The sequence below is a fragment of the Chelonoidis abingdonii genome, chromosome 2 (genome assembly GCF_003597395.2).
Source record: "Chelonoidis abingdonii isolate Lonesome George chromosome 2, CheloAbing_2.0, whole genome shotgun sequence".
Classification (NCBI taxonomy): domain Eukaryota; kingdom Metazoa; phylum Chordata; order Testudines; family Testudinidae; genus Chelonoidis; species Chelonoidis abingdonii.
In genome coordinates this window covers 193,781,863-193,809,111 of record NC_133770.1, presented here as the reverse complement: position 1 = coordinate 193,809,111, position 27,249 = coordinate 193,781,863, and the positions used below count along the sequence as shown (strand labels likewise).

At 42.8% G+C, this 27,249-nt stretch overlaps 1 protein-coding gene across 5 annotated transcripts in view; it reads left to right on the top strand.

The window, feature by feature from the left end:
* Positions 1–27,249, top strand: part of ATP9B (ATPase phospholipid transporting 9B (putative)) — a 313,691-nt gene that overhangs the window by 11,800 nt on the left and 274,642 nt on the right. For 3 of the 5 annotated variants that reach the window (XM_075062887.1, XM_075062889.1, XM_075062885.1), the window contains exon 2: positions 20,129–20,296. In XM_075062887.1, coding sequence (XP_074918988.1) covers positions 20,129–20,296 — 168 coding nt within the window. The remainder of the gene's footprint in view (positions 1–20,128; positions 20,297–27,249) is intronic. The other 2 variants (XM_075062888.1, XM_075062886.1) reach the window with 1 other exon arrangement.

Genomic DNA, 27,249 nt, shown 5'->3' with positions numbered 1-27,249 from the left:
CCATATTGTTAATGGGATCTATATGCAGATATGAGGAGCGAGGACTATGTCAGTCTCTCTAAATGGAGTCTCTCTGGACTGTTTGTTAGGATCAGTTACAACCTATGGCACGCGTGCCAAAGATGCACTGAGCCGTTTTTAATGGCATGCTGCAGCCTGCCTGGGATCCAGTGTGCCATTAAACATCTTGCCATCCCGGCCCGCTCTCCTCCTGGCTCCGCTGCCTGGGGGAGGGGTGCAGAAGCATTAGGCATCGTGCATGGGGTTGGGTCAGTGGCACCCACTCTCCAGTGTGGCAAGGTTGCAGGGTCCCGCGCCGACCGAGAGCGCCCGGGACTGAGCAGCAAGCGACCCCTCGCCTGCCTCTCCTGCTGGAGCCTGCTGCCCAGATGTAAATTCTCTGGAAGGCGACCTGAGTTAAATATTAGATCATAACCATACACGAAGTTATGATGATACAGTGCACAAAGATGAGAAACAGATCGCAACACACAGCACACGAGGAAGAGGGAGGAGAGCGCATCAGATAGAGAACTGGGACCAGGGCTGGCTGGCGTGATCCTGCGGGGTAAGTTTTGGCTCGAGGAGGCAGAACATACTTCCTGCACCGGCCAGACCTGCGCACCGGCATCAAGCACAGCACATCTGAGAGGGTGGGGCAAGTGGCGGCGGAGGGAATGTGATGGCTCATGGATGAGCCTCAGGTAAAGATCGGGTCCAGTGCGACTGGGGATGAGTTGGATTAAGGGGATGGGGGGGATCGCAGTCGGATATACGACAAATGGGCAGGATAGGGGTGTGATGGGGGTGGAATCATCTGGCGGAAGGTGTCTCTGGAGGAAGGGTTCAGTCATGTGGTTGGTGGGGCATGGGAGTCCCGGGGTGATTGTCAGGGGGTGGGGTGAGGAGTCTAGGACAGCGAGGTGGACTATGGGAGGCACCAGGAGGGTCTGGGGGGAAGCACGGGAGATGGGGGGGTCTCTGAGGAGGTGGTCAGGGGACAAGGAGCTGTGGGGGTTGAATGAGTGGGAGTTCTGAGGGTTCCTGTCAGACAGGAGAGCTAGTGGAGAGAGGATGGGGCAGCAGGGAGCAGGTGGGATTGTAGGGCCGTTTTGGAGTTCTGGGGGTCGTGTCAGGAGCTGGGGTGCAGTTGGATAGGCAGGAGTCACGGGGATCAGAGGGGGGAGTGTGGATAAGCAGTCGGGGAGTCAGGGAATCAGTGGTCACTGCAGGGGCAGTTTAGAGATAGGAGCAGGAAAGGGGATAGAGGCATCCGCGGCTATCCGCCATGGTCCAGAAGAGGGAGAGAGAGAGATAGTCAGGGAGGCCGAGTGTGGGGTAGGTTCTGAGGGGGGCTCCACTGCCTCTGCCTGAGCCACTGAGCAGACCTCCCCCCCCTCGGCACCGACTGGCAAGCGAGACCACCCGCACCGCTCGCGCCCCATGGCCACGACCCCGAGCCTGTACCCCTCATACACACCCCAGCCTCGCCTCCTAACCAGACCAAGCCTGACACTCTTTGCCAGCCCGCCGACCCCCGTCCACATCCCCAGCGGCCAGAGAAGACCTCAAGGAGCCCATGCACCCCCTATATCACCACCTGCACTCTGAGCACCAAATGGGAGCTCCTGCACCCCTCACATCAAATGGGAGCTGCCCATGTAAGTGCCCCACACCCGAACCTCCTGAGCCCCCTTCTTCATTTTAGCTCCTGGCCAGACCCTTCACCTCAGCCCTGTGCTCAGTGCACTCCCATCTTCAGCTCAGTGCAGAGAGAGGAAGAAAATGGACCAGAACCAGGGAGAAGGTAGGTACCCACTGTATGTGGGCAGGGCCGGGACCCCAGACCGGCAGTGGGCTGAGCGAATCCGGCAGCTGGGATCCCGACTGGCAGGAGCCGGCGGATGGAACCCCTGAGTGGCAGTGAGCTGAGCCACTCAGCCCACTTCTGGTCTGGGGTCCCAGCTGCCGGCCTCGCACAGCCTACTGCTGGTATGGGGTTCTGGCTGCCAGCCCCTTGCCAGCCGGGGTCCCGGCTGCAGAACCTGCTCAGCCTGCTGCTGGCCTAGGTGAACAGAACCCCAGACCAGCAGTGGGCTGAGCAGGCTTGCAGCTTATGATCAACATGTTAATTTAATTTTAAATGAAACTTCTTAAACATTTTGAAAACCTTATTTATTTTACAATACACTAGTTTGTTTATATAATATATAGACTTATAGAGAGACCTTCTAAAAAACATTTAAAATATGTTACAGGTACGCAGAACTTTAAATCAGAGTGAATAAATGAAGACTCAACACGCCACTTCTGAAAGGTTGCTGACCCCTGGGTTAGACTATTTATTGAAGAAAGCTACAAACTAGTCACATTCCACTAGGGCTAAGGCAGCTTCTATGGCATGAATATAGTATATACTCATTCAGATCTGCAGTGCTATTACATGGAATTGTACTCCACATTCACTAAAAATTATTCATGATTTAGCATCTGGAGCAATGTGCAGTTTGGTAGGGCAGTGTTCCAGTCACTGTTTAATTAGGACTCCATGTCCCACCTTATTCATTTAGCAGTACTGCCTAGCAAACAGTCCCAAGAATGTGACTGTGTAAGGCTACTCAAAATAGAAATTAAAGTACTTATCTAAAAGTGGAGTTCATTGAGAGGGACTTTGTGCATTTACACTCCTCAGAGTTCTAATTTTAGTCTCAGACCTAAGAAGGGGGTGGAAGGAACTGAGGCACACATGCTTCTCCTTTTATAATCTAGCCGTTGAAATGTTCAGGGGTAGAGAGAGATGCATGTGAGACCACACCAGGCACTGCTACAAAGCATTCTACTGTTCAAGCTGCTTGGCTAGCACATCCCCAAGAACTTGAAATATGTAGTGTCCATCTCAAAGAACCCCCGTTACAGGGTGACCTTCAATTTTATACTATATCTGTCATTTATATTGTTAAAAGGAAGTATTAGAATTACTTACTAGAATAAAATGATTGAATATTTGCATAGCTGGTTGATAGGGAACTGCACCTGAAGAGTTCGTAAAGGGCATGGTTGCAGCATCAATGGATGAATCATAATTAATAATTAGCATTGGGAGAAGACTTATTCATTACTCTGCCTGTTCAAAGTTCTTCTTTTCAGTATATTGGCCAGTTCGGGTTTTAAAATTTTCAAGGAAGTGGTGGAAGCCCCATGCCTTGAGATGAGAACCCAGTAGATGACTGCTGGGAGGATGAGCCTTTAGTTCTGCATGACAGGAATTAACCTGCTATCTTGTATTTGATCAAGATGGTGTATTTTTGTTGGAAAAACAAGGCATCTCTGACTTACCTGTGAAATTCTAGTAGCAATTCAATTTACTCAGTCTTATTGGTGAAACAGTGTTAAAATTCACCTTAATGGCATTTGTAGTAATAATGTGCCATGTTGATTCATGTACAGTAATGGAAAGAGCTATTACTTTCCATTTTATTGTATTGGCTGACTAATATGTGATATGTTATATTATGTAATGAAAAATTCTGTTGTGATATGAATGCATAAGGGAGCAGAGTTAAAGTTAACATGGGAACTTCAACTTTGAATTTCCTGATTTTTGTGACAATAAAATCTTTATTTTAATAAGGTACTGATGTTTTCTATTTAAAAGAACATTAAAGGTGGACAAGAGTGAAATGCAACCAAAACTGCAGGAAGAGACTGTACAGGAGAGGAAATGATGTGGTTGCAGCCTGGTGTGAAAAAATGCATGTTGCACAGATACCTTTCTGCATTCTCACTTTTCACCCCCCACCTTGCAGGATCCTAGAGCCCAGTTGGAGACTGGAAGTCTACAAAGCAATGAAACAGCCATGCAGCACAATCCCCAAGTTCTACTTTAGTTCTGTCCGCTGGAGGAAGCATTCTGTTAATCTAGCCCAGTATTACTGTGAAGTCTGAGGTAGAACTAAGATAAATACTTAGGGTATTTCTACACTATGAAATTACTCCAACTTTACAGAAGTTGATTTTTTGGGAACAGATTGTATAAAGTCGAGTGCATGCGTCCACATTAAGCACATTAATTCGTTGCTGTGCGTCCATAGTACCATGGCAAGCATCGACATTCTGAGAAGTGCACTGTGGTAGCTATCCCACAGTTCCCGCAGTCCCTGCTGCTTATTGGAATTCTGGGTCAAGCTCCCAATGCCTGATAGGGCCAAAATTTTGTCATGGGTTGTTATGGGTAAATGTCGTCAGTCAACCCTCCCTCCGTGAAAGCAACGGCAGACAATCATTTCACCTGAATTGACCGAGCAGACACCATAGCATGACAAGCAAGGAGCTATTTCATCTCACTGCGGCAGTTATGAGCATTGTAAACACCTCATGCATTATCGTGCAGTTTATGCAGAACCAGAAGCTGAAAAACCAGGTGAGGATGTAACGGCAGCGCGGTGACAAGGGATGAGGACATGGACACAGACTTCTCTTAAAGTGCGGGCCCCAGCAATGTGGACATCATGGTGTTAATGGGGCGGGTTCATGCCGTGGAATGCTGATTCTGGGCCCGGGAAACAAGCACAGCTGGTGGGACTGTATAGTGTTGCAGGTCTGGGATGATTCCCAGTGGCTCCGAAACTTTTGTATGTGTGAGGGCACTTTCATGGAACTTTGTGACTTGCTTTCTCCTGCCCTGAACCGCAAGGATACCAAGATGAGAGCAGGTCTCACAGTTCACAAGCGAGTGGCTATAGCCCTCTGGAAGCTTCCAATGCCAAACAGTTATGGGTCAGTTGGCAATCAGTTTGGAGTGGGCAAATCTACTATGGGGGTTGCTATCATGCAAGTAGCCAACGCAATCACTAAGCTGCTGTTATCAAAGGTAGTGACTCTGGGAAACGTGCAGGTCATAGTAGATGGCTTTGCTGCAGTGGGATTCCCTAACTGTGGTGGTGCGATAGACGGAACACATATCCCTATCTTGGGGCTGGACCACCAAGGCAGCCAGTACATAAACTGCAAGAGGTACTTTTCAATGGTGCTGCAAGCACTAGTGGATCCCAAGGGACGTTTCACCAACATCAGCGTGGGATGGCCGGGAAAGGTTCATGACGCTCGCATCTTCAGGAGCTCTGGTCTGTTTAAATGCCTTCAGGAAGGGATTTACTTCCCAGACCAGAAAATAACTGTGAGGGATGTTAAAATGCCTATAGTTATCCTTGGGGACCCAGCCTACCTCGTAATGCCCTGGCTCATGAAGCCGTACACAGGCACCCTGGACTGTAGTAAGGAGCTGTTCAACTATAGGCTGAGCAAGTGCAGAATGGTGGTAGAGTGTGCATTTGAACGTTTGAAGGGTCACTGGTGCAGTTTACTGACTCGCTCAGACCTAGCGAAACCAGTATCCCCATTGTTATTGCTGCTTGCTGTGTGCTCCACAGTCTGTGTGAGAGTAAGGGGGAGATATTTATGGTGGGGTTGAGGGAAATCGCCTGGCCTCTGATTACATGCAGCCAGACACCAGGGCGATTAGAAGAGCACATCATGAAGTGCTGCACATCAGAGAAGCTTTGAAAACCAGTTTCATGACTGGCCAAGGTACCGTGTGACAGTCACTATTGTTTAAAAACCATGTATTCTTTATTAATTGATTATAAAAATAGGGAGATAACTCACAAGGTAGCCTGGATGGGGTGTGGGAGGAGGGAAGGAAAAGGCCACTTCAAAACTTGTTGAATGACAGCCTTCTGTTCACTGGGGTTGGGTGGTTGGGTGCCCGGAGCCTCCCCTCTCCCCCACATTCTTGGGTGACTGGGTGAGAAGGCGGCTATGGAACTTGGGGAGGAGGGAGGGTGGTTAAACAGAAGCTGCAGTGGCAGTCTCTCCAGCTGACATTCCTGAACCTCCACCAGATGCCGGATCATGTTTGTTTGTTCCCGCAGTAACCCCAGCGTTGCATCCTGCCTCCTCTGATCTTCCTGCCGCCACCTCTTCTCATGTTCACTGGCCGCTTTCCTGTCCTGTGCTATTGCGTCCTTCCACACTTTCTGCTGAACTCTTTCAGTGCGGGACTCCTGCATGAGCTCAGAGAACATTTCATTGTGTGTGCTTTTTTTTCGCCGCCTTATCTGAGAGAGTCTTTGGGGCAAAGGAGAGAGGCTTGAAACATTTGCAGCTGCGGGAGGGGAAAAAAGGGAGAGAAGTATTTAAAAAGATACGTTTTACAGAATAATGGGTATACTCTTTCATGGTCAACAACACTGTTCACATTACATAGCACGTGATTTTGATACAAGGTCATTTTTTGCATCTTATATTGAGTGCAGTCAGCTTTGGTGTTAGAGATCAAACACGCTGGGCAACAGAATTCGGCTTGCAGGTGGCCATGGTAAGCCATAGTCTTTCGGTTTCATAACAGCAGCGCCCTCCTTTCCTATATCAAGCAAAGCCCACTGAGTTGTCCATTTAGGGCTGTGGTTTTTGTGTTAACGTGCAGCAGCAGAAACCAAATTACCCCCTCCCCCCATCCTTTTCACTGGGATGACTGCTTTAACCCTCCCTTCACCTTACCGCTTGGCTGGTATCAGGGAAGATCCCTGCTAGCCAAACGCGAACAGCTCAGCGCCAGTGGCTCCTTGCACCACATGGCTAACTGCGGGGAGGATTTCTTTTCAGCCACAGGCAAACAGCCCAGTAGGAACGGCCACCTATGAATGTCCCTTAATTAAATTCTCGTATTTCAACTAGGGTACCATGAATGATATCACTCTCCTGAGGATAACACAGAGAGATAAAGAACAGATGTTGCTTGAATGCTAGCAAACACCAGGACCATACCTGCCAGGCTTTGTCATGCAATGATATAAGATTACTTGCTACTAGCATGGCGTGGTAAAGTGTCCTACCATGGAGGACGAAATAAGGCTGCTCTCTCCAGAAACCTTCTGCAAAGGCTTTTAGAGTACCTCTAGGAGAGCTTCATGGAGATGTCCCTGGAGGATTTCCGCTCCATCCCCAGACACGTTAACAGATTTTTCCAGTAGCTGTACTGGCCACAAATGCATCCCAAGTCCTCAGGGCAAATTAATCATTAAAAAATGCTTGCTTTTAAAACATGTTTTATATTTACAAAGGTACACTTACCAGAGATCCCTTCTACGGCTTCATGGCCCGGGATACTGCCTTGGGAGGGATGGGAGGGTATTTCAGTCAGGGTGAGAAAAAGATCCTGGCTGTCGGGGAGAACGGTGTGCTGTGTGCTCTCCTCAACCTCGTCATCCTCCTCCTCCTCCTCATCTTCCCCGTCCGCAAAATCCTCAAGCATGGCAATTGAGAGTATCCCATCGGAGTCCACAGACAGGAGTGGAGTAGTTGGCCCCCTCTAGAATTACTTGCAGCTCAGTGTAGAAGTGGCATGTCTGTGGCTCTGTCCTGGAGCATCTGTTTGATTCTTTGGTTTTCTGGTACGTTTGTTTCAGCTCCTTAAGTTTCACGTAGCACTGTGTTGAGTCCCTGTTCTGGCCTCTGTCCATCATGGCCTTGGAGATTTTTTCAAATGTTTGGGCATTCCGTCTTTTGGAACTGAGTTCTGGTAGCATGGATTCATCTCTCCATACAGCAATCAGATCCAGTTCCTCCCATAGGGTCCATGCTGAAGCTCTTTTTCGATTCTGGGGCTGCATGTGCTGATGAGCTCTCCACACTGGGCAAACAGAAAATGAAATTCAAAAGTTCCCAGGACTTTTCCTGTCTACCTGGTCAATGCATCTGAGTTCAGATTGCTGTCCAGAGCGGTCACAATGGTCCACTGTGGGATAGCTCCTGGAGGCCAATACCGTCGAATTGTGTCCACACTAACCCTAATTCAAACTGACACTGTCAATTTCAGCGCTATTCTCATCGGGGAGGAGTACAGCAATCGATTTTAGGAGCCCTTTATGTCAATAAAAATGGCTTTGTTGTGTGGATGGGTGCAGGGTTAATTCGATTTAATGCTGCTAAATTCAACCTAAACTCATAGTGTAGACCAGGCCTTGAGTGCTGGGGTCTGGACTAGATGACCTCTCGAGGTCCCTTCCAGTTCTATGATTCTATGACAAAGTGTTTCTTTCCTGGGGCTCAATCTAATGCCATAAAGACAAGAGTCCATTCTCTTCTTGCAAGCTTCTAACTTACTCGTTGTCCATTCAGTGCACAGAATGAGGCCGGGGGTCTTGAAATGCAGTTATATGCAATCAGGTAATCTTCTTCTTAGTGTATGTACAATGTGCCTCAAGTGACATGTGACCAGGATTAATCACCGAATTTGGTCCGCTAGTTGGATCATTAGCTTCCCCAGTCCATGCTGGGTACTGATGGGGATTGCAATGCAAATGCTGATCCATACCCCTCAATCAAACAAGAAGACTGTCATAATGTATATGCACAAATGTGAAATGTTAATACTGGTATTTCCTAAATTTTGAATGCTTCAGGATTTTGCAGAAATAGCATTCTTTTACTCTGTGTGTGTGTGTGTGTGTGTGTGTGTGTGTGTGTATGCATAAAAAAAGCAAGCTGATAAACCAAATTTTGTCCGGTGGAATTTCCATTCCTTCCCCACCTTGGGTCATACCAGCAAGGTTGAAACCGGGGACCTTTAGATCTGCAACACTAACCTTGAGCTAACGTTGGTGGTAGCTTTTGTATGCTTCATGTGGAGTAGCTGCCAAATGAGGATGCAACACATTTTATACAACTACTTATTGGATAGCAGAGGATATTAGGAACCAGGAATATTGGTTTCTCTTCCTGGAATGGCAGGTGTGGTGTCTAGTGGTTAGACAGCATAGCTGAATGCATAGATTTGGCATGTTTGTTCTGAAAGGGAGTGTGGCTAAACGGATGAAATTTGGGTCTGTCATATTAGAAACCTGTGGTCGCTTTCTAATCCCTACTAAAACCTCTTCATGCAACTTCTGTTCATTGTACAGTTCCTGTATACCACAGAACTGCCCCCAGGAGAATTCCCACAGTTCAGTGGCATTATAGGACTGGTGTACATATATCCCTTGTCTGCTACCCCTTGCAGTTCCTGGTGTTGGGGTGTGTCAGTGGTAGAAGAGACTTGTGAGGGACTGGAGGAGGACTGGCCATAACACACAGTGCTCTGGAAATTCTGGGCTGAATGGAAGCCTGTTAGCAGTCATAAAAGGTTCCCTAAATTAGAGTAGATGATGGGTTTTGGATATTTTTCGAAAAGATATGCTCTAGGAATTATTTTGGGACAATTCTATGGCCTATATTATACAGGAGATTAGACTAGATAATTACTATGATCCCTTCTGGCCTTGGAATCTATGAATCTAATTTAGACTGGGAGCCATGCCAGTCTCTGGAGTAGCCCAGATTTTAAGACAGACAAACATGGCTTAAAGCTGCCTTTTCTTCTCCCCTACTACACCAGTCTTCTGAGAGGCACTGCATACGCTTTGGTCCCTGGGTTCTATTCTCAGCATTTCATAAGTGACTTTGTGCAACCTCTTAGGTATCACATCTATAAAATGGGAGAAATTATATTTGCCATCCTTCAAAGATAGAGGGTGTGGTACCTTGCTCAGCAACGAGAGCTATGAAGTGCACAGAAATATTACCAGGCAGTAGAAGAGAGAAGGGTCTTTCCTGGTGCCCTTATGTTGTGTTCTTATTTTACTGATACAATTCATGGAAACTGCACCTGTATTTCCCCTCTATGGTTCAGTGAGGGCACCCACTTTCAAACTTCTGATTCCCCAGCCATCACGTCTCGTGGGTGGAGACATGTTCCTTCCTGACTAGGGTATTCCCAGGCTGCACAGTTCTTTATCTACGCTGTTATCCCTAGCAAAGTCAAATTGCCTAAACAGGCCTGCTCTGTTTTTCTCCTAAGCTATAAACAGAGTAAGTGCCACAGCTATTAAGTTATCACAGAGCTCTTTCTAAGCACGCACATTTATTAAAGTAGAGGCATTACGGAGAAAACATTAAAAACAATAAGAGAACCTCCCTACACTCTAATATTACTAGAGGTCACCCCCCAACTTCAGAAAGAGTTCTGACCAGTTGAGCAACCTTCATACTCCACTAAGGGAGTTTTTAGCAGTTACAAGTTGTAACTGCTTTGGCTCGGAACAAGAATACCCATGAAGCCATGAATCACTTTCATCTAGTTTGGGTGTTTTTGATCTGTCTTCATGTAATCAGCAAACAAAATGTCCCCTCCTCCTTTTAAAGTTTCAAAGCCTGAGTTCTTGCATACTTGGAGGAGCTGATATTTACATTCATGTCTCCCTAGAGACTTCCTGGGAAACGCACTTAACTTTAAAAACCTTACATTGTTTCAAAAAATCCTTGGAAGCTCATGACATTTCTCAGGGTTTTACATTAGTCAGGTCTCCTCCCAGATGTTACCATTCCACAATAATACAAATCGTTAGCATTTTTTAATACAATAAACTCCTAAAATACATAAAATTCAGTAAGGCTTAACTTATTTCAGTAGGGTTTGTCCAGAATATTGCAGGAAATTACTATATCTGTCACACTGGCAATGTTCACCTGAGCAGCTAAATTCTTCAGTCTTTAGTTGCTAAAAAGCTTTTCAGTTTTTTGGTTTGTAGTTGAAAACAGACGTTTCCTGTGGAAATTCCTATTTTGACTGGTTCTAATAAAAACCTGTAAAAAATGATGCTATCACTTTTTCTGTACATAATGTCATGCCAGCTTTTATGGTATATTATTTCAGGCCTCATAGTGGGAGGAAGAGATAAAAAAGCATGTATCTTGTGCTTTGAGCCTGTAGGGAACAAGAGATTTTAGAGGCAGTGTGTGCATCTACGAGAGGGATTGATGCATGATCTGCATCCATTTCCCTTATCCTTGCCCATTTCCCCCATAAATATGGTATTAATGTGCTGCAAAGGAATCCTGTCCATTTCACTTCAGCCAACATGTTAGTGCAGTGTAAGGATGGGGATGTAAAAAAATAAGGCGTATGGGGAAGATCTCAGGCCTCTTAGAGATTCAGCAGATGCTCTGAAATAGGTTATAAGTATCTTATCTATTTTCTCAGGTTGTTTCTTTTAAAGAAAAATCTGTATCATGGTACCACTTGATATGTCAATAAATATCTTCAGAGATGGGAAAATGAGTTGTACATACATAGGTGTGTTAGTAGATGAACAGCAGTTTCTGTTTTTAACACATTTTTGACATGGTAATGCAAACTGATAACTCATGACATAAAACAAAACCAAAGCCCCTAACAATATATGGTTTTGCTAAGCACACAGTTGATTCTTTGACTGCATATCCTCAGAGAAGTGCTTCTCATCTCATCCTCTCCATGAAATATGGCTAATTAAAGTGGATTTTGGCATGTGCAATATGGTCATTGGACTTTGGATTTAAGGAAATTTACTCTGTAAACTTATCAGGGGAGCAGGACTGACTGTCTGTCTTTTATTGGTACATTTGTGAAGTGCCCAACACAATGCTCCTGTACTGCTTGTGGCTTCTATGCGCTTCCATAATAGGAATGATAAGGGAGTGATGTTGAGGGATGTGCTAAACAACTCCTCCTCTGTTTTTTTTTTTGTGTTTTGGCCTTTTTCTTCTTGCAAGTTGAGTTGATGCTGTCCATGAACGAACTATGCAGCTGTGATTATCCCCAGAAGCTGTGACTCTTTTCCTTGGGTTAGGACCCATAGCAATATTGGGAAAGGGATGGAATTTACCAAAGGGATGTGTGGCCTGTTTCCTCTGTCTATATTGAGCTACATTTTGCTGAATATACTTTTTTATTTCACGATTGATTCAAAGAAGGGACTGTGGATTTTTGTTATGTAGATATGATTTCAGTAGTAGATGTAATATGCAATTGAAACTTAATGTGCTCACTGAAAGCAATAATTTGCTAAAAAAAAATAGTATGAGCCATCAAAGTTGGAAGGGTATATAGATATAGGCAATGCAGAGAAACAGGTGTAATTTTCATACTAGATGTTTATATTAAAAGTTAATTTAAAAGTATTTATTATACTGTTTTCTTTCACTTAAATCTATTTCAGTGATACTCCTTACAGTAATAAGGTTTTTTTGAAAATTGGTTAATATTAAAGTTCTTTTTTCCTTAGGAAGCCATATTTTTGTCAAAATACTTTTCTATATCTGGTTTAGTAGCATCTGTACTGTGAGTTTTGATGTCTTACATTCTGGCTTCTTTGTTCATGGTGCTTTCAGTTCTTCCCTATTTTAATAAAAGTTTCTAGGATTATACTTAATTGGTTTGTCAGTCAAGGAGAATCAGAACTACAGGCAATTAAGTGTGCAAGAAACTAGGTAACAAAGAAATAGAGATTTTTGTCCTTATATTGGCTATGAAAAATCCATTATTCATCATCTTATTGTTTTAAAATGCTGAAGTAAAATTTTCTAACACAATAAGAAAATTGCTTTTGAAATGGAGTAAATTGCTTGCCAGTTCAAAGGCTGCATTTTGAAATCAAGGTTACTAAACGTGATGCTTCTACTCATTATCTTCACTATGCAATGAAGCTGAATATTTAAAAGTGCAAAGCTAGATGGAAACTGATTTTTTTAAAGAAAATATTTACTTGCAATATGATGGTATAATACTTCTAAATAAAAAAGTAAGTATGATTAAGCCATCAGTTTTTTCTGTAAATATTACCACATTCACAAGAGCAGCTTTGATTTCTAGCTGTACATATACATGTATTTCTTATTCTGCCGCAATTGGGCTCTCACGCATAATTCTCTTTGGTTAATTCTTTATTATGAGATTTTCTCACAGCAAAGGAAAAATTAAAGAAGAAAATATTCAACACAATGGGGTCAGATAAACATTTAGAGGTTGGAAAAATAATATAGAAATCTTTTAAAATTATCATATGCAGACTATTTAAGGATGTATCCTGACTGAGATTAGCCTTTATACTTCATTTCATATATGAGCTGATCCTGTTTGAAAATGGCTGCCTGCCTGACAGGTTATTTATACTGTTGTATGTAATGTCGTTGTAGCCTTTCCAGTCCCAGCATATTAAAGAGACAAATTGGGTGAAGTAATATTTTTTTGTTGGACCGACGTCTGTTGGTGAGAGAGAGAGAGAAGCTTTCAAGCGTAGGCTGTGTCTATACTATGCACCTTTTAACGACACAGCTGTGCCACTAAAAGGCGCACAGTGTAGCCCCTGTTTATCAGCAGGAGAGAGCTCTCCTAACAACAAAAAACTTCCACCCTCAATGAGTGTCGGTAGCTTTGTCGACAGGAGAGCTCTCCTGATGGCAAAGCGCTGTTCATACCAGTGTTTTTCATCTGCAAAACTTTTGTTGTTTGGGATGCGTGTTTTTTTCACATCTCTGAATGACATAAGTTTTGTCATTCACGTTCCAGTGTAGACAAAGCATAGCTCAGAGTTCTTCAGGTGTGGGAAAGGTACTCCAGGGGTCACCGCTAAATACGGGGTGAAACAGATTGTTTAGCAAAAGCAGTTAGGGCACATTTCAAGGGACCATTCAAGGTGAAGTGGCCTGTTAAGACCCCTCCAGGGAAAGGTAGCTGGAGGGTTGCTGGTGGGTTATAGATTGTTGTATAAGGCTTAAATCCAGTGTCTGTTCATTTTGTGATCTTTTGTGTCTAGCAAAGTTATGAATTTAAGCTCCCAGGCTTGTCTTTTGAAAGTTGTGAAGGTTTCCTTTGAGAATGAGGACTGACAGATCAGATATGCAGTGATTACGTTGTGTTCTTGTTCCTAGGTGACTTGCTTCCACATTTCAGAGCTGTCTTTTGCTGCTTCTCATTTCATTTGACCTGCCAGTCATAACTTCATCTTCGAACTGCTGTGCTATAGTTGTAAATTCATGAATACATAATCTGGAGCAATTACCCAGTTCAATTCCATAGTCACTCTTTTGATCCGAAGAACGTAAGAATGGGAATGCTGGGTCAGACCAGTGGTCCATCTAGTCCAGTATCCTATCATCTGACAGTGCTGACCTTCCCAACTTTCCCTGGCAACACAATCTGCAGGTTTACTGTGCATTGTATGAAGACGTAATTACTTTTTTTATTTTAAACTTTCTGCATGTTAATTGTATCGAGGACCCCTCATTCTTATGTTATGTGAAGAGGTAAATAACGCTTCCATACTCACCTCCATACCATTTATGATTTTATAGACCTCTGTCATACCCTACCCACCAGTCTCTTTTCTAAACTGAACAGTGTGAGTCTTTGTAATATCTCTTCATATAGAAACTGTTCCATACTCCCAATCATTTTTGTTGCCTTTCTCTCTACTTTTTCCAATTCTAATATATATTTTTTGAGATGGGGCGACCAGAACTGCATGCAGTATTCAAGGAGTGGCATTATGAGATTATCTGCATATCACTTTTCTAATGGTTCTGAACATCCTTTTAGCTTTTTTGATGCTGCTGCACATTGAGCAGATGTTTTCAGAGAACTGTCCACAGTGATGCCAAGATCCCTTTTTTGAGTAGTAATAGCTAATTTTGACCCCATTGTTTTGTGTATATAGTTGGGATTAGGTTTTCAAATGTGCATTACTTTGCATTTATTAACATTGAATTTTATTTGCCATTTTGTTGGCCAGTCACTTAACTGTGGGATCTTTGTAACTCTTCACAGTCAGCTTTGGTCTTAACTATTTTGAGTAATGTAGTATCATCTGCAAACTTTACCTCCTCATTGTTTTATGCCTTTTCCGGATCATTTATGAATATGTTGAACACCACAGATCCCAGTACAGGTCCTTGGGAGACACTGATGTACCACTTTCCATTGTGAACACTAATCATTTATTTCTACCCTTTGTTTCCTATCTTTTAACTGGTTATCGACCCACAAGAAGGGGTCCTTTTATCTCTGCTTACTTTGCTTAAGAGTCTTTAGTGGACGTTGTTAAAGTCTTTCTGTAAGTCCAAGTTCACTGTGTCAACTGGATCACTCTTGTTCACATGCTTGTTGATGCTCTCAAAGAATTCTAATAGATTCGTGAGGCATGATTTCCCTTTACAAAAGCCATGATATCTCTTCCCCAACATATTGTTTTCATCTGTGTATGATAATTCTGTTCTTTCCTATAATTTCAACCAGTTTACCTACTAATGAAGTTAGGATTACCAGCCTATAATTCTCAGATTCACTTCTGCAGCCTTTTCTTAAAAATTGGTTTACATTAACTATCTTCCAGGCATTTGGTACAGAGCTTGATTTAAGTGATGGATTACATAGCACAGTTAATTGTTCTGCAATTTCATATTTGAGTTCCTTCAGAACTCTTGGGTGAATACCAGCTAGTCCTGGAGACTTTACTGTTTAATATATAAGTTTGTTCCAAAACCTTCTCTACTGACATCTCAGTCTGGAACAGTTCCTCAGTTTATCTTGTCTTTAGTTAGATTCTTTACCTGCATTGCACATCTATCTTAGTATGGCCCACTACCCTTGCTCCATTTTGCATTCTTTCTTAGATCTCCAATCCTGCATTGTATCCAACTTCTTATCTGATACTTCACCACCTCCATCTCCTTGGGTTGATTCTATGGTCTCTTTTATAACTCTGCTCTCGATGCCTTCACTGTCCTCTTTAAATGATGCATTTGTCCTAACACATCCCAGTTTTTGTTTACACTTCGTTTACTTACTTCCTCTACTCTTGTCCCAGGGCCGTCAAATGCCTCGGGAAACAATACGGGGATCCCCATCAGGTTATCTTCATTATACAGATTTTTTTCTTTCCCTTTAACATCTTTCTTCTTTGCCAGGCAACTCTATTTCCCCTATTTCCCTGCTCTGCTAACTTCATGTTGCTTCTCTGGTCCTTCAGTTGTTGGTTCTTCCTACTACTTTAGTTTGACTCAGGTCTTTATCTTTGGATATTTCTGCTTTACAGTCCATTCCTGGGCAATCTCATTGATTCTGTGACTGCTGCTTCTCCTGATGACTTGTAGGTCTCCAGGCTTGACATCTCTTCCGTCTGTTGAATCTCATCTTCATTTGCTCCTACAATATCTTGTTGCAAACTCAGCACAAAAATTGAACCCTTTTCCAACTCATCCCATTCCAGTAACTGAATAGGAAAGTTTTTTACTACTTTTCTCACATGCCATGCTCTTCTTCTCAAAAGAGGTTCTCAAACTTTGTAACGGTTATCTTGACTCATCTTAATTCATCTTGTGAACAACTTCCCTACAGTTTTTAATTGTGTAGACCACTTCATTTCCCATTGATAATCAAAAAAACTGTCCTCTATAGCAATTGCTTATATGGTAAACTATTACATTTTTAGCTGATTCCAAATTAAACTTTTCAGCTGGAAACAGAAGATAATAGTACTGTGTGCCAGTTAGTATTTCATGGAATGTCTACCGTCAAATATTTCATTCACCACTATGGATTCCCAGACCATAGTTTCTCACCTTTCTTCCTTCTTATTCTCTTTTTAAAGTATACTCAAAGCTTACTGTTCTCTTTTAGTTGTTTCCCCCCAATATTAACCCCAATAATTACCCAGAAAACTGTGAGGTTATATTTAGTCACTAATTTTTCACCCAGTTTTTAATTTTCAAAATAATAAATAATACATTCCTGGGAAATTTCAAACAAAATAAAAACCTAAAACAAAGGGCTTGTATATCTATTGTAGCAAGGTTCTTCAGTAGTTTTTCTTTACTATAGGTTGAGTAAGGCTTGTATTGTGGTTTAGAAGCCTTGGTTTGTATATTGCTTAGTATCAGAGTATTAAATCATAATCTAAGTCTTAAAAGTAACATGCATGGGAAAGTTGGGCTTGTGCTAACAAAGGATTTAAGTTTGTGTGTTGTGTTGCTTGCTTTCTTCTCCATTAGAATTTCAGGTCCTCTCTGAGCTGTCTGAAAAACTAGTGAAATGGGAACATAAAAACAACAAAGGAGGTTGAGCAAACTTGTAGAAGGGTCTCTTAGTCAGACTGAGGCTTTGTCTACACTGCCAACTGAATGACAAAACGTTTGTTGTTCACAGGTGCTTAAAAAAGCCCCTCCGCTCCTCAAAAGACGAAAGTTTTGCCGCGGAAAGTGGCAGTGTAAACGGTTCGTTGTCAGCAGGAGCACACTCCTGTTGACAATGCGAACCCCGCTCTGAGGGGGTGCAAGTAGTTTGTTGGCAAAAGTGCCGACAAACTGCATTTACACTGCCTGACTTTTAGCGACATGGCTGTGTCGACATGGCCGTGTCGCTAAAAGCTTTGTAGTGTAGACAGATCCTCAGTGTTGACATCTTTAAGCCGGAATCTGTAGCGTTATAGCCCCTTTCCAAAGCTTTAACAGCACAAAAGGATTGAAAAGCAGCTGGGTTTGGGCTGAGAGTTGCCCCTTTGTGGGTTAGCTCTCAGCTTGTTACTCCACTTGCTCCTAATGGTAAAGAGCAGGGAGGTCACATCAAGGCATGGCCGTAGCGCTATGCTTGGCTATTCTCAGCTGGTATATGGTCCCTTGGGACTCATTGCAAGCTAATGAGTGCTGGAGCAAGTCCTCAGAGCAAGATCCACATTAAAAATGTCAGCTGTAATAGGCTTCCCCATATCTTTTCTGAGCATAGTGGATACTCAGCATTCCAGAGAATCTGGATGTTGTTATTTAACACCTTTTATATTCAGTGACCTGACATTTTGGATAAAGAAAACTTTTGTTAAAGATTTAATATATGGCTTGAATTAAGGTGTTAAAGCTCACAAGAAAATCCTGAGACAGCATAATGCGAGTGTGTGTGTGTGTGTGTGTGTGTGTGTGTAAAAAAGCAAAAAGGCCCAAGATAATTGAAAATAACATAAAAAAGTCCTTTAGAGATCATCTTTTAAAAACATGACAGAGTGAATTGAACTATATAATGGCTGTATACTCTACTATATGCTATATAAGAAAAAGGGAACGAGAGGGGAAAGTAGTATGTCTGCGTATTCCAATTAGAATGTTGCTGAAGCATATTTTAGGCATTCTCCTTTCTACCATACCTTAAATGAATATGAAATGCTGTGATTATGTGCTTGACTGCTTCTTTTTACTGCATATTGGGCTGAAATTTTCTGTGCGCTCTCTCTCTCTCTCAAGTTCATTTATTTGGAAGGGGGGAAAACAACAACCCAAAGACAAAAAAAAGTACCATGCTAAGAGTACAGAGATACTGTTTTTTGTTTCCCTGTCTCCATTTTAATCTCAGTTCTCTATTCCCCTCACACTAGAAATATTCATTGATAGGAATAGGATGAAGGTAGGTGACAATAAACTGGTTTAAAGTTCTTGTAGAAATCATGTTGGAGTGCATATTTGTGTCTGCTTAATCTTAATTTTATTAGAAGAACATGTAGATATTTGAACACTAAGTAACTCAGTTAAGCAGAAACTACTATTAGGTATTTTGACCCTCCAGACTCAGTACTTAATTACAATGATGAATAGTTATTCATGCTTACTGTATGATTAGAATTATTTTTAACTCCCAAGTGCAGTAGCTCAGGGCTACTCAATACTACAAATTAACTTTTTTCAGTGAAATCAGCGTACAATGCCAAGTAGTATCGTTTACAAATGTAGTTGTTTGACTTCTACTTAAGATGCTAAAGCAGTTGACGGTAATTTGCCTTATACACCTCTACCCCGATATAACATGACTCAGTATAACACTAATTCTGTTATAACGTGGTAAAGCAGTGCTCCTGGGGGGCGGGGCTGCGCACTCCAGCGGATCAAAACAAGTTTGATATAAGGTGGTTTCACCTATAATGCGGTAAGATTTTGTGGCTCCCAAGAACAGCATTATATCAGGGTAGAGCTGAAGTTTGTAAGCATTCCTTCATCCAATCTCTGTTGGCCTTTACATCCATGGGACCTGTTAGCTTGAAATTACAATATCTTTTGATTATATACTGTGTGTACTCCTACCATACATGTTGAAGGCTGAGATTAATGTTGGTTAGAATTACTAGTGTCTGTGTATTTAAGACGATTATCTAGTTATTTGATTACTGTAATTTATAAAGGCAACTTTGTAAAACAAGGGATTAGATTAATCAAAAAAAGATTGAGTTATAATTTGGAATTTGTCACACTATTTTTCTTCATATTTTCACACCAATGAAAAGGTAATGAAAGTGGAGCAAAATCTTTCAAAGTACAAAACCTCTTTGATATCTGGGTACAAGAGTCAGTGTTCTGCCTTAGTATAACTTTTTTGTGTCATTCAATGCCTATTAAAGAAAGGATCACAATCTGCTTAGTGTACTTTTGTGATGGACAGCATAGTGGTGTCTATTGCTATTCACCGGCGATTGCAAAACGACTTTATTTTTCTTTGCAAACTTTTAAGACTTAAAATAAGATGTGTGTGTTTACTACAAGTAATGATACTGAATTGATATGGTATGTAGAAATTGTGGGCCAGGGACAAAGGTACCAATGGAAGTATAAGTTGCATGCTAATGAAGTGCTTCTAACTTACACCCCTTTCTGCTCTTTCAAGTGCATCAGGAAAGCAGCTAATGAGATTATAAGGAAATACCTTTTCTGACACTGTAGTCTACACTGACACATAACTCAATGCCACGATTTGCATTTCCTCTGAATTTTTACCTACTAAATTGATGCTGTTGACAGGAGTGTTGAACATAAAAAAATACACAGTATAACACATTTTTAAATTGGCCTTTGAAAGTATGAAGTTGGATGTCTGAAGTATTAAACATTTTTATTTATGCAACTCTGCATATTTATACAGTGTTTAGCGAACTCTGGATAAGACATTCTGCCTGCAACAGTTTATAAAACCAAGGTGATTGCTGACCATTGTTAGATGTTCTTTACAAGACAGATAGTGTAACTCAAACCAAAATAGGGCACACACTTGATTTGTGTGTGTGTGTTGAACACACATGCATCGTATGCTAAGATTGAAATTACTTTTTATTGTAGAACTCCGATATAGTGAAATCTGAAACATGTCCCTTGGATTTAAGACCAATCTTCAGAATGTCATGGGCAGTCAATATACCACTATTATACAATCTACCTTTGTTTAGTGCTCTTATTTATTTAACTTCAGCAGGTACCAAGTGGAAGATGATTTGGATGAAATGCCACTAATGATGTCGGAAGAAGGCTTTGAAAATGATGAAAGTGATTACCATACTTTACCAAGAGCCAGAGTTTCTCACAGAAAGAGAGGCCTAGAATGGTTTATTTGTGGTGGATGGAAATTCCTTTGTGCCAGGTTTGTTGCATGCTGCTATTTGTTGTCATGGAATAAATTAAATGTTTTTAGTTTTATATGAATGTCCGTGTGTGTATGTGTATGTATATATGATATTATGTGTGCGTATGTATGTGCATAAAATTGATGGGGTGGTGATATTCATGTGATAAATTCTATTTATTATGCACATTTTTGATCACCTCATATGTTTTCTGTCAATCGGTTACAGCTACCCTGGAATTTAATATAACATTTCAAACAGCTGCTGCTGCATACCTTCCTTTTTTCTTAAATCAGCCTGCTGGAAAAAAATGTAGTGCTTTCCCCTATAGATTAACCCACGCTTACACCTGTCAAGGGGTCCAGAATGGGCAGTATTCAGTGCTGGTCCTCACTTACAGTTAAAACTCTACTTGGAGAGAAGATGGTAATATTTTCATTGATGTCTCTGACAGTGTTTATACTAATTTACTAGATTTGACTGATGTTGGTGAAAAGGAATACTAAATTCATGAATTATAAGTTAACATTTCAAATAAAAGGTACAGTAACTCACTTAATGTTGTAGTTATGTTCCTGAAAAATGCAACTTTAAGTGAAAAAATGTTAAACTAATCCAATTGTCCCATAAGATTTAATGTAAATGCTGAGGGGTTTGGTTCAAAGGAAATTTTTTTGGGGCAGATAAAAGGCATTATACTGTGTACTGTACAGTAGTGTACTGTACTGTGGTTAGGAAGTGCCCTTGGCTTACCCCAGACAGGCACAGCCTGCTGCAGGCAAGGACGCTAGGAAGCATCTTTGCAGCAGCAGCAGCTGCTTCGCTGGAGAACAGGCTCAGATTTTGCCGGGAATGCTCCAAGCCCACCTCTTCCTGTCCCTGCTCCACTCCAGGCCCACCTCTTCCCACCCCGACTCCACCTCCTCTCCGGAGCACGCCACATCCCTCCCCCCCCCCCCAAGTTCTAAGCGCCGCTAAACAGCTGCTTGGTGGGGCTTAGGACTTTCTGGGAGAGAAGGGGAGGAGTGGAGACATGGCACTTCCCTGCTCCTGCCCCTCCCTCCCTCCCTCTCAGAAAGTCCTAAGCGGTGGGGGAAGCGCTGGGAGGGAGAGGGAGGAGGCGGAGAAGTGGAACTTGTGCAGTGCTCCCTTGTAAAGTCGCTGCTCTTCCACAGAATCTTACAAGCAGGCAGCAAAACGAGGTTATAAGGAAGCATTGCACAACTTTAAACGAACATGTTCCCTAATTGAACAGGGATGTAACATTGAAACAATGTTAAGTGGGACAACGTTAAATGAGGAGTTACTGAACGTATGACTGATGTCCCTGGATTGAATAAAGTAGAATTAGCTCTTGTTATTTTTCTGTTATTTATAAACCTCTAGTGCTGAATTCTTATGCCAGACTTTGGTGGAGTCCCATCAGTAAATTACAGCATTGTATTCATTCTGTGCTATGTTACTTTATGTTGATAGTAAAACACTTTTTCCATGTGTGCATTTTTCTGTGTGGGGCAGATCCTTGTGGCTGTATGGAGCTCTGGTAACTTCATGAAGACTCTGTATGTGTGAAGGGTTCATGAGCATATAACAGCTTGCAGAATTTCTTATGATGATTTTGAACCATGCTAAATAATAATACCACTCACACTATAAAGTTACATAACAGTTTACATCAGGGGTCAGCAACCTATGGCATGCGTGCCAAAGGTGGCACGTGAACCAATTTTTAATGGCACGCTGGGGCCTGCCGGGACACCAGTGTACCATTAAAAATCCTGCCGACGCAGCAAGCTGCAGAGTTTGCACTCCCGGGCGGGAGTGCCGGGCGAAGCACAGCAAGCCGCGGGTCCCTTCCTCGCCTTCCCCATGAGCCATGCAGCCACGCACAGTGCTCTGCGGGCCAGGGCTGCGCCCTCCTGTGGGGCAGTGTTTGGCTCTGTGGGGAGAGAAAGACGCTCGCTGCTCATCCGGAACCCTGCCGCCGCGCGCAGCCCTGCCCTGTCCCTCAGAGCACTGCGCGCGCGGCAGCGGAGCTCCAGATCATTGAGGAACCTCATGGTAAGGGGTCCGGGTCTGGCGGGGGGGTTGAATAAGGGGTGGGTGCAGTCAGGGGATAGGGGGTTGGATGGGGGGATGGGATCCCGGTGGGGTGGTTAGGGGCGGGGATCTCTGGAGGGAGCAGGGGGTGTTGGATGGGGCATGGGAGTCCTGGGGTCTGTCGGGGGTGGGTGGTGGATAGGAGTCAGGGGACAGGGAGGAAGGAGGGTCCTGGGGAAGCAGTTAGGGTGGGGGGGGGTCTCTGGAGGGGATGGTCAGGGGACAAGGAGCTGGAGGGGTTAGGAGTTCAGGGGGGCTGTCAGGAGGTAGAGGTGTGGAGAGGGGATGGGCAAGCAGGGAGCAGGTGGGAGTTGTATGGGTCCAGACTTCTGGGGGTCCTGTCAGGGGGTGGGGAGCGGTTAGCTAGGCATGGGAGTCCGGGGGGTTCTGTCTGGGTGTGGGGGTGTGGATAAGGGTTAGGGCAGTTAGAGGACAGGTAGGGGGTAGAGTCCTAAGGGGGCAGTCAGAGGACCAGGGACAGGGAGGCTTAGATAGGGGGTGGGGTCCCAGGAGGGGGTAGTCAGGACCAGGAGCAGAGGAGGTTGGGAGTTCTGGGGGGGGGAGGGCAATCACCCCGCCCTCTGCCCTGAGCGCTGCCCCCTCACCAGGCCTCTGCCCTGAGCCCTGTACCACCCAGCCCTCTGTTGACTCCTTCACTCCCTCGCATGACCCCAGCCCTGACTCTGGCACACCCACACATACCCAGCCCCCCTACCCTGACACCTGCACCCTACTCACATGTGCCTAGCCCTCTGCCCTGACTCTTGCACCCCGCACATCCCCATCCCCACCCTGAGCACCAAATGGGAGCTCCTGCACCCCCACTCACATTCCCATCTGCACCCCTCACACCAAATGAGAGCTGCCCAGGTAAGTGACCCCACACCCAAACCTCCTGCCCCAACCCTGAGCCCTCTCCCTCATTCTAGCTCCTGGCCAGACCCTTCACCCCCAGCCCTGTGCTCAGTCCACTCCCACCCTCAGCTCAGTGCAGAGAGAGGAAGAAAATGGGCCAGAACCAGGAAGAAGGTACGTACCCACTGTATCTGGGCAGGGCCGGACACACACCAGCACGCACCAGAGAAGTGAGGTGATGCGGGTCGGCAACTGGGATCGCCAGCTGGCAGAGCTGGCGGATGGAACCCCTAGCAGCAGTGAGCAGCCACTCAGCCGACTGCCGTCGGGCTGTCCCGCGCTGCTAAGCCCCGCACAGCTGCTGCCTGGTCTGGGGTTCTGCTGCCGACTCTGCCAGCGGGGTTCCCGGCCCGCAAGGCTCCACTCAGCCACTGCCGGCGTAGATGAACAGAACCCAGACCAGCAACGGCTTTGAGGGGGGCCAGCGTAGTAAGATCAACATTTAATTTTAATTTAAATGAAGCTTCTTAAAGCATTTTTGAAAAGCCTTGTTTTATTTTGACAATACACTCAGTTTAGTTGTAAAATATATAGACTTGTGGAGAGAGACCTTTCTAAAAAACATTAAAATATGATTCTGGCACGTGAAACCGTTAAAATTAGAGTGAATCAAATGAAGACTCGGCGCACACCACTTCTGAAAAGGTTGCCGACCCCTAGTTTACATTCTAACACTTTATTATAGCTGTTCATAACACTTAAGTGACATTCACGTTTTGGGCGAAATTTCCAAAGCTTTGTCTCCCTTTCAGATGAATTTTTGAGAGGTTGAGCCAAATGTTTAGACATTTTTGTTGAAGGCTACTGCATATGTGTTTTTTTTATGAAGTGTTTTTTTTGTTTTGGTTTTTTTCACCTTCTTGAGCACTTAGTTTTATGCATTAGTACAGTGCCATGTAGAATATTACCATCATATTGATTGAGAACTTTAGTGCCTTTGGATTATTGCAGTTTTAGTAAAACAACAAATTTTCAATTCTTCTCCCTCCCTCCCCCCCCAAAAAAAAAAAAAAAGGTTGAGGTGGGGCAGGAAGCAGGCCCAAGTAGGAGACAACAGCAGGCTGAATAGTGGGCAGTCTTGGAGTTGTATGCAGAGAGTAGGCTGGATAACTGGATTGAGAGAAATAGCCTGTTGCTGACAAGGGGGCCAGCACTGGCTATAATGAGTGGATAGTTAGTATCCGACGAACCAGTCGTGCACTGACTGGTTCAAATGAGACTAACAAAAGAACTGAACTCTGGCTGGGGGATTTGCAGGGCAGCTCATGATCCTTTCCAGGAGGGAGTATCCTTGGCATTAGTACTAAGGAGGTCCTACTTTCTAACGCATACTGGACTGCCCTTTTGGAGTCTGAGTTAGTTGTTTTATCCTTTGTGACATATTAAAAAATTGTGCCTAGAATATTTGTATTTCTTATTTTTGGTAGCCCTAACAAAGCAATCCTTGTTTACTTAATCAGAATCTGTGAATATATATAGGAACCCACTGAATGCTAGTGCCTGGAATGCCTAGTGCTAAGAGTGTCTGCAGCAATTGCCTTTGAGTGAGTGGTATACCGGCACACTGCTAGATACCTATGAATTACTGTACCATTACTGTTGCAGACACACCCTGCAGTACGATCAGGGTCATTATTATTTTGATTTGGTTAATGTGAGTTGTGCTTTTAAGAATAAGGTATTGCAGACATTAACTGTGTTCAGGATGGAGATCAAAGTGTTAGAGATTTTTTTGCCTGTTTCCAGAGAGTGGCAGACCCAACTGTAAAACAGTAAGGCTGTCTTACTATATATTTGTATGATGTCTAGCACAATGGGGCCCTGATTTCATTTGTGTACTCTAGTAAGAGCACTTACCACAGGGACCAAAGTCACTTTGGTCACTGTCAATTTGTGAGATCTAGCAACTCTGTAAAATTGTCACACGCAAGTTTCAGGTGAGTATGGGGAGTTCAAAAGGGAGAAGATGGACCAAAAAGTTTCATAATTTTGCAGCTCCACCTCGTGATTTTTAAACTCTTGGGCTTTACAATACTGGGCTTCTTAAAAATGCAAACATTTTTTTTTGTCAAAAGTCTTTGATTACGGTTGTCTTATTTGAAAATGTCTGAATTATTTTTGCTCAAACTTTCAAAAATATCACTCTAGTAGAGAACAAATGTGGAGAGTTTGACTAAGTTAAATGCATATGAATAAATCCCTGTGCTTTGGAAACCATTGGACAACCTTTAACTACAGTATAGATGTTGCGAAGAGCTCTGACCAGAGTAGAATAATGTACTTTATTAGGAAATTTGCCTGTTGTGAAGATGAATTTTGCCTTTCCCACTTGCAACGCAATTCATGATTTAAATGCGCTTTTTTCGCTGTAGACTGTAATGTAACCAGTATAACTTTTGCTTATTTCTTTTTTTATAATACCGTTAAAAAGCAAACAATGATATAGCAGCTGTTTTGTGGATGTAATCATTTTCCCCTTAACTTACAAATTCTCTTCAAGCTTGTGAAATTATAATGCACATAAATCAATACTCTTGGAGTTCTTTGGGCTGGATTGATTTCTTTCTCATGAGATTTACATTCCACTTGTTATCAAAAAACACTTTGTCCCTATGAAAATGGTGCCATTGAATGGCATTTCCATATGAAGTGAAGGGGATATCAAATGCTCGGATTAATTTGGGCTCTAAGATGGCCTGTACACTTTCAATTAATCTGCAACGCATTTGTTATGCAGAAGCATGGGAAAATGCTGATCTTTTAAGAATGACATGACGACTGTGTTGCTTTTGGCCTGATTACTGAAGCTACCTGTTGAGTACAATAATTACAGTATGTTTTCTTTGGAGATGTAGTTTCTGCTACTTAAAACCTAATAAGGAATAGCTAACCCTTGCAAACTATGCAGAGCTTTTATGGTATCTTTCTATTTTGATAAAAATGCTGTTTTGAAAAAGCTACTGACAAGTAAGCTTGTACGGTAAAAGTAATGAGAAAAAATAAACTTGTTGCATTAGGGATGTAGAGTTGGATTTTAGCTTTAGACTTAGAAAAACACATTTAGTATTTGAAATAGCAGAGAGCCTTTTTAACATTTGCTGCTATTTTTAAATATAGCATTTAGTGAGTGCTGTGGGGAATTTATTCTTTTATTTCTCCAGGCAAAGCAGTATAATTTTATGAACTGGGTTTTAAAAAAAGATAATGGACATACCTAAAGGAAACTCCTCCTTCTGTCTCAACCCATCTGCTTATCGTAGTTTTTGTATTGGTACACTTCTGTCTTTCATCTTTTTTTTACATTTTTTTACATTTGTCTAATTTTGTTACTAAAATTTGGAGTCATGGTAAAACTCATAGCTAAACCTTAAAGAAAAGATTTTCTGTGTCTTCATAATTAGCTTATAGCATATAACGTCTTTTGTTATTTAAAATTTTGTTTTATATTTGGTGTCTCCTGGAGGCTGAAACCTTTTCGTTGTTTTTCATTCTTGGGAGTATTTAGGTATTTAGTATGTAGGTCTTTACAGAGGTCAGATAAACAAAAATGTCAATATCAGGAATCAGTCTTTGATTACACTGGGGATCCCTGTTTAATCAGGAATTTTGCTTAAAAATGAATGTTATGAGATTAGTTACGTACAAACTGTCGGCAATCAAATACGTTAATATTAGAAAACGACTTGGCTTAGTTTAATTGGTGAGCCCTTGATGAGATCTACTGCACAAAATTTCTGATGATGTAGGATGTTAATTTTAGCATTTATTAAATATGAATTTTTAATGTTTGAATACTGTCAGGTTTCGACAGACTGTAAATTTCCTCAAAGATCTGATGGATTTTGACATGCATTGAAGTCTGAGTTAATGTACTCCTAAACTACTCAGGACTCATGATGACAAGATGGACATCTTAAAGTCTACACGTGAACTGACAGGGATTCCTGCTATGGTT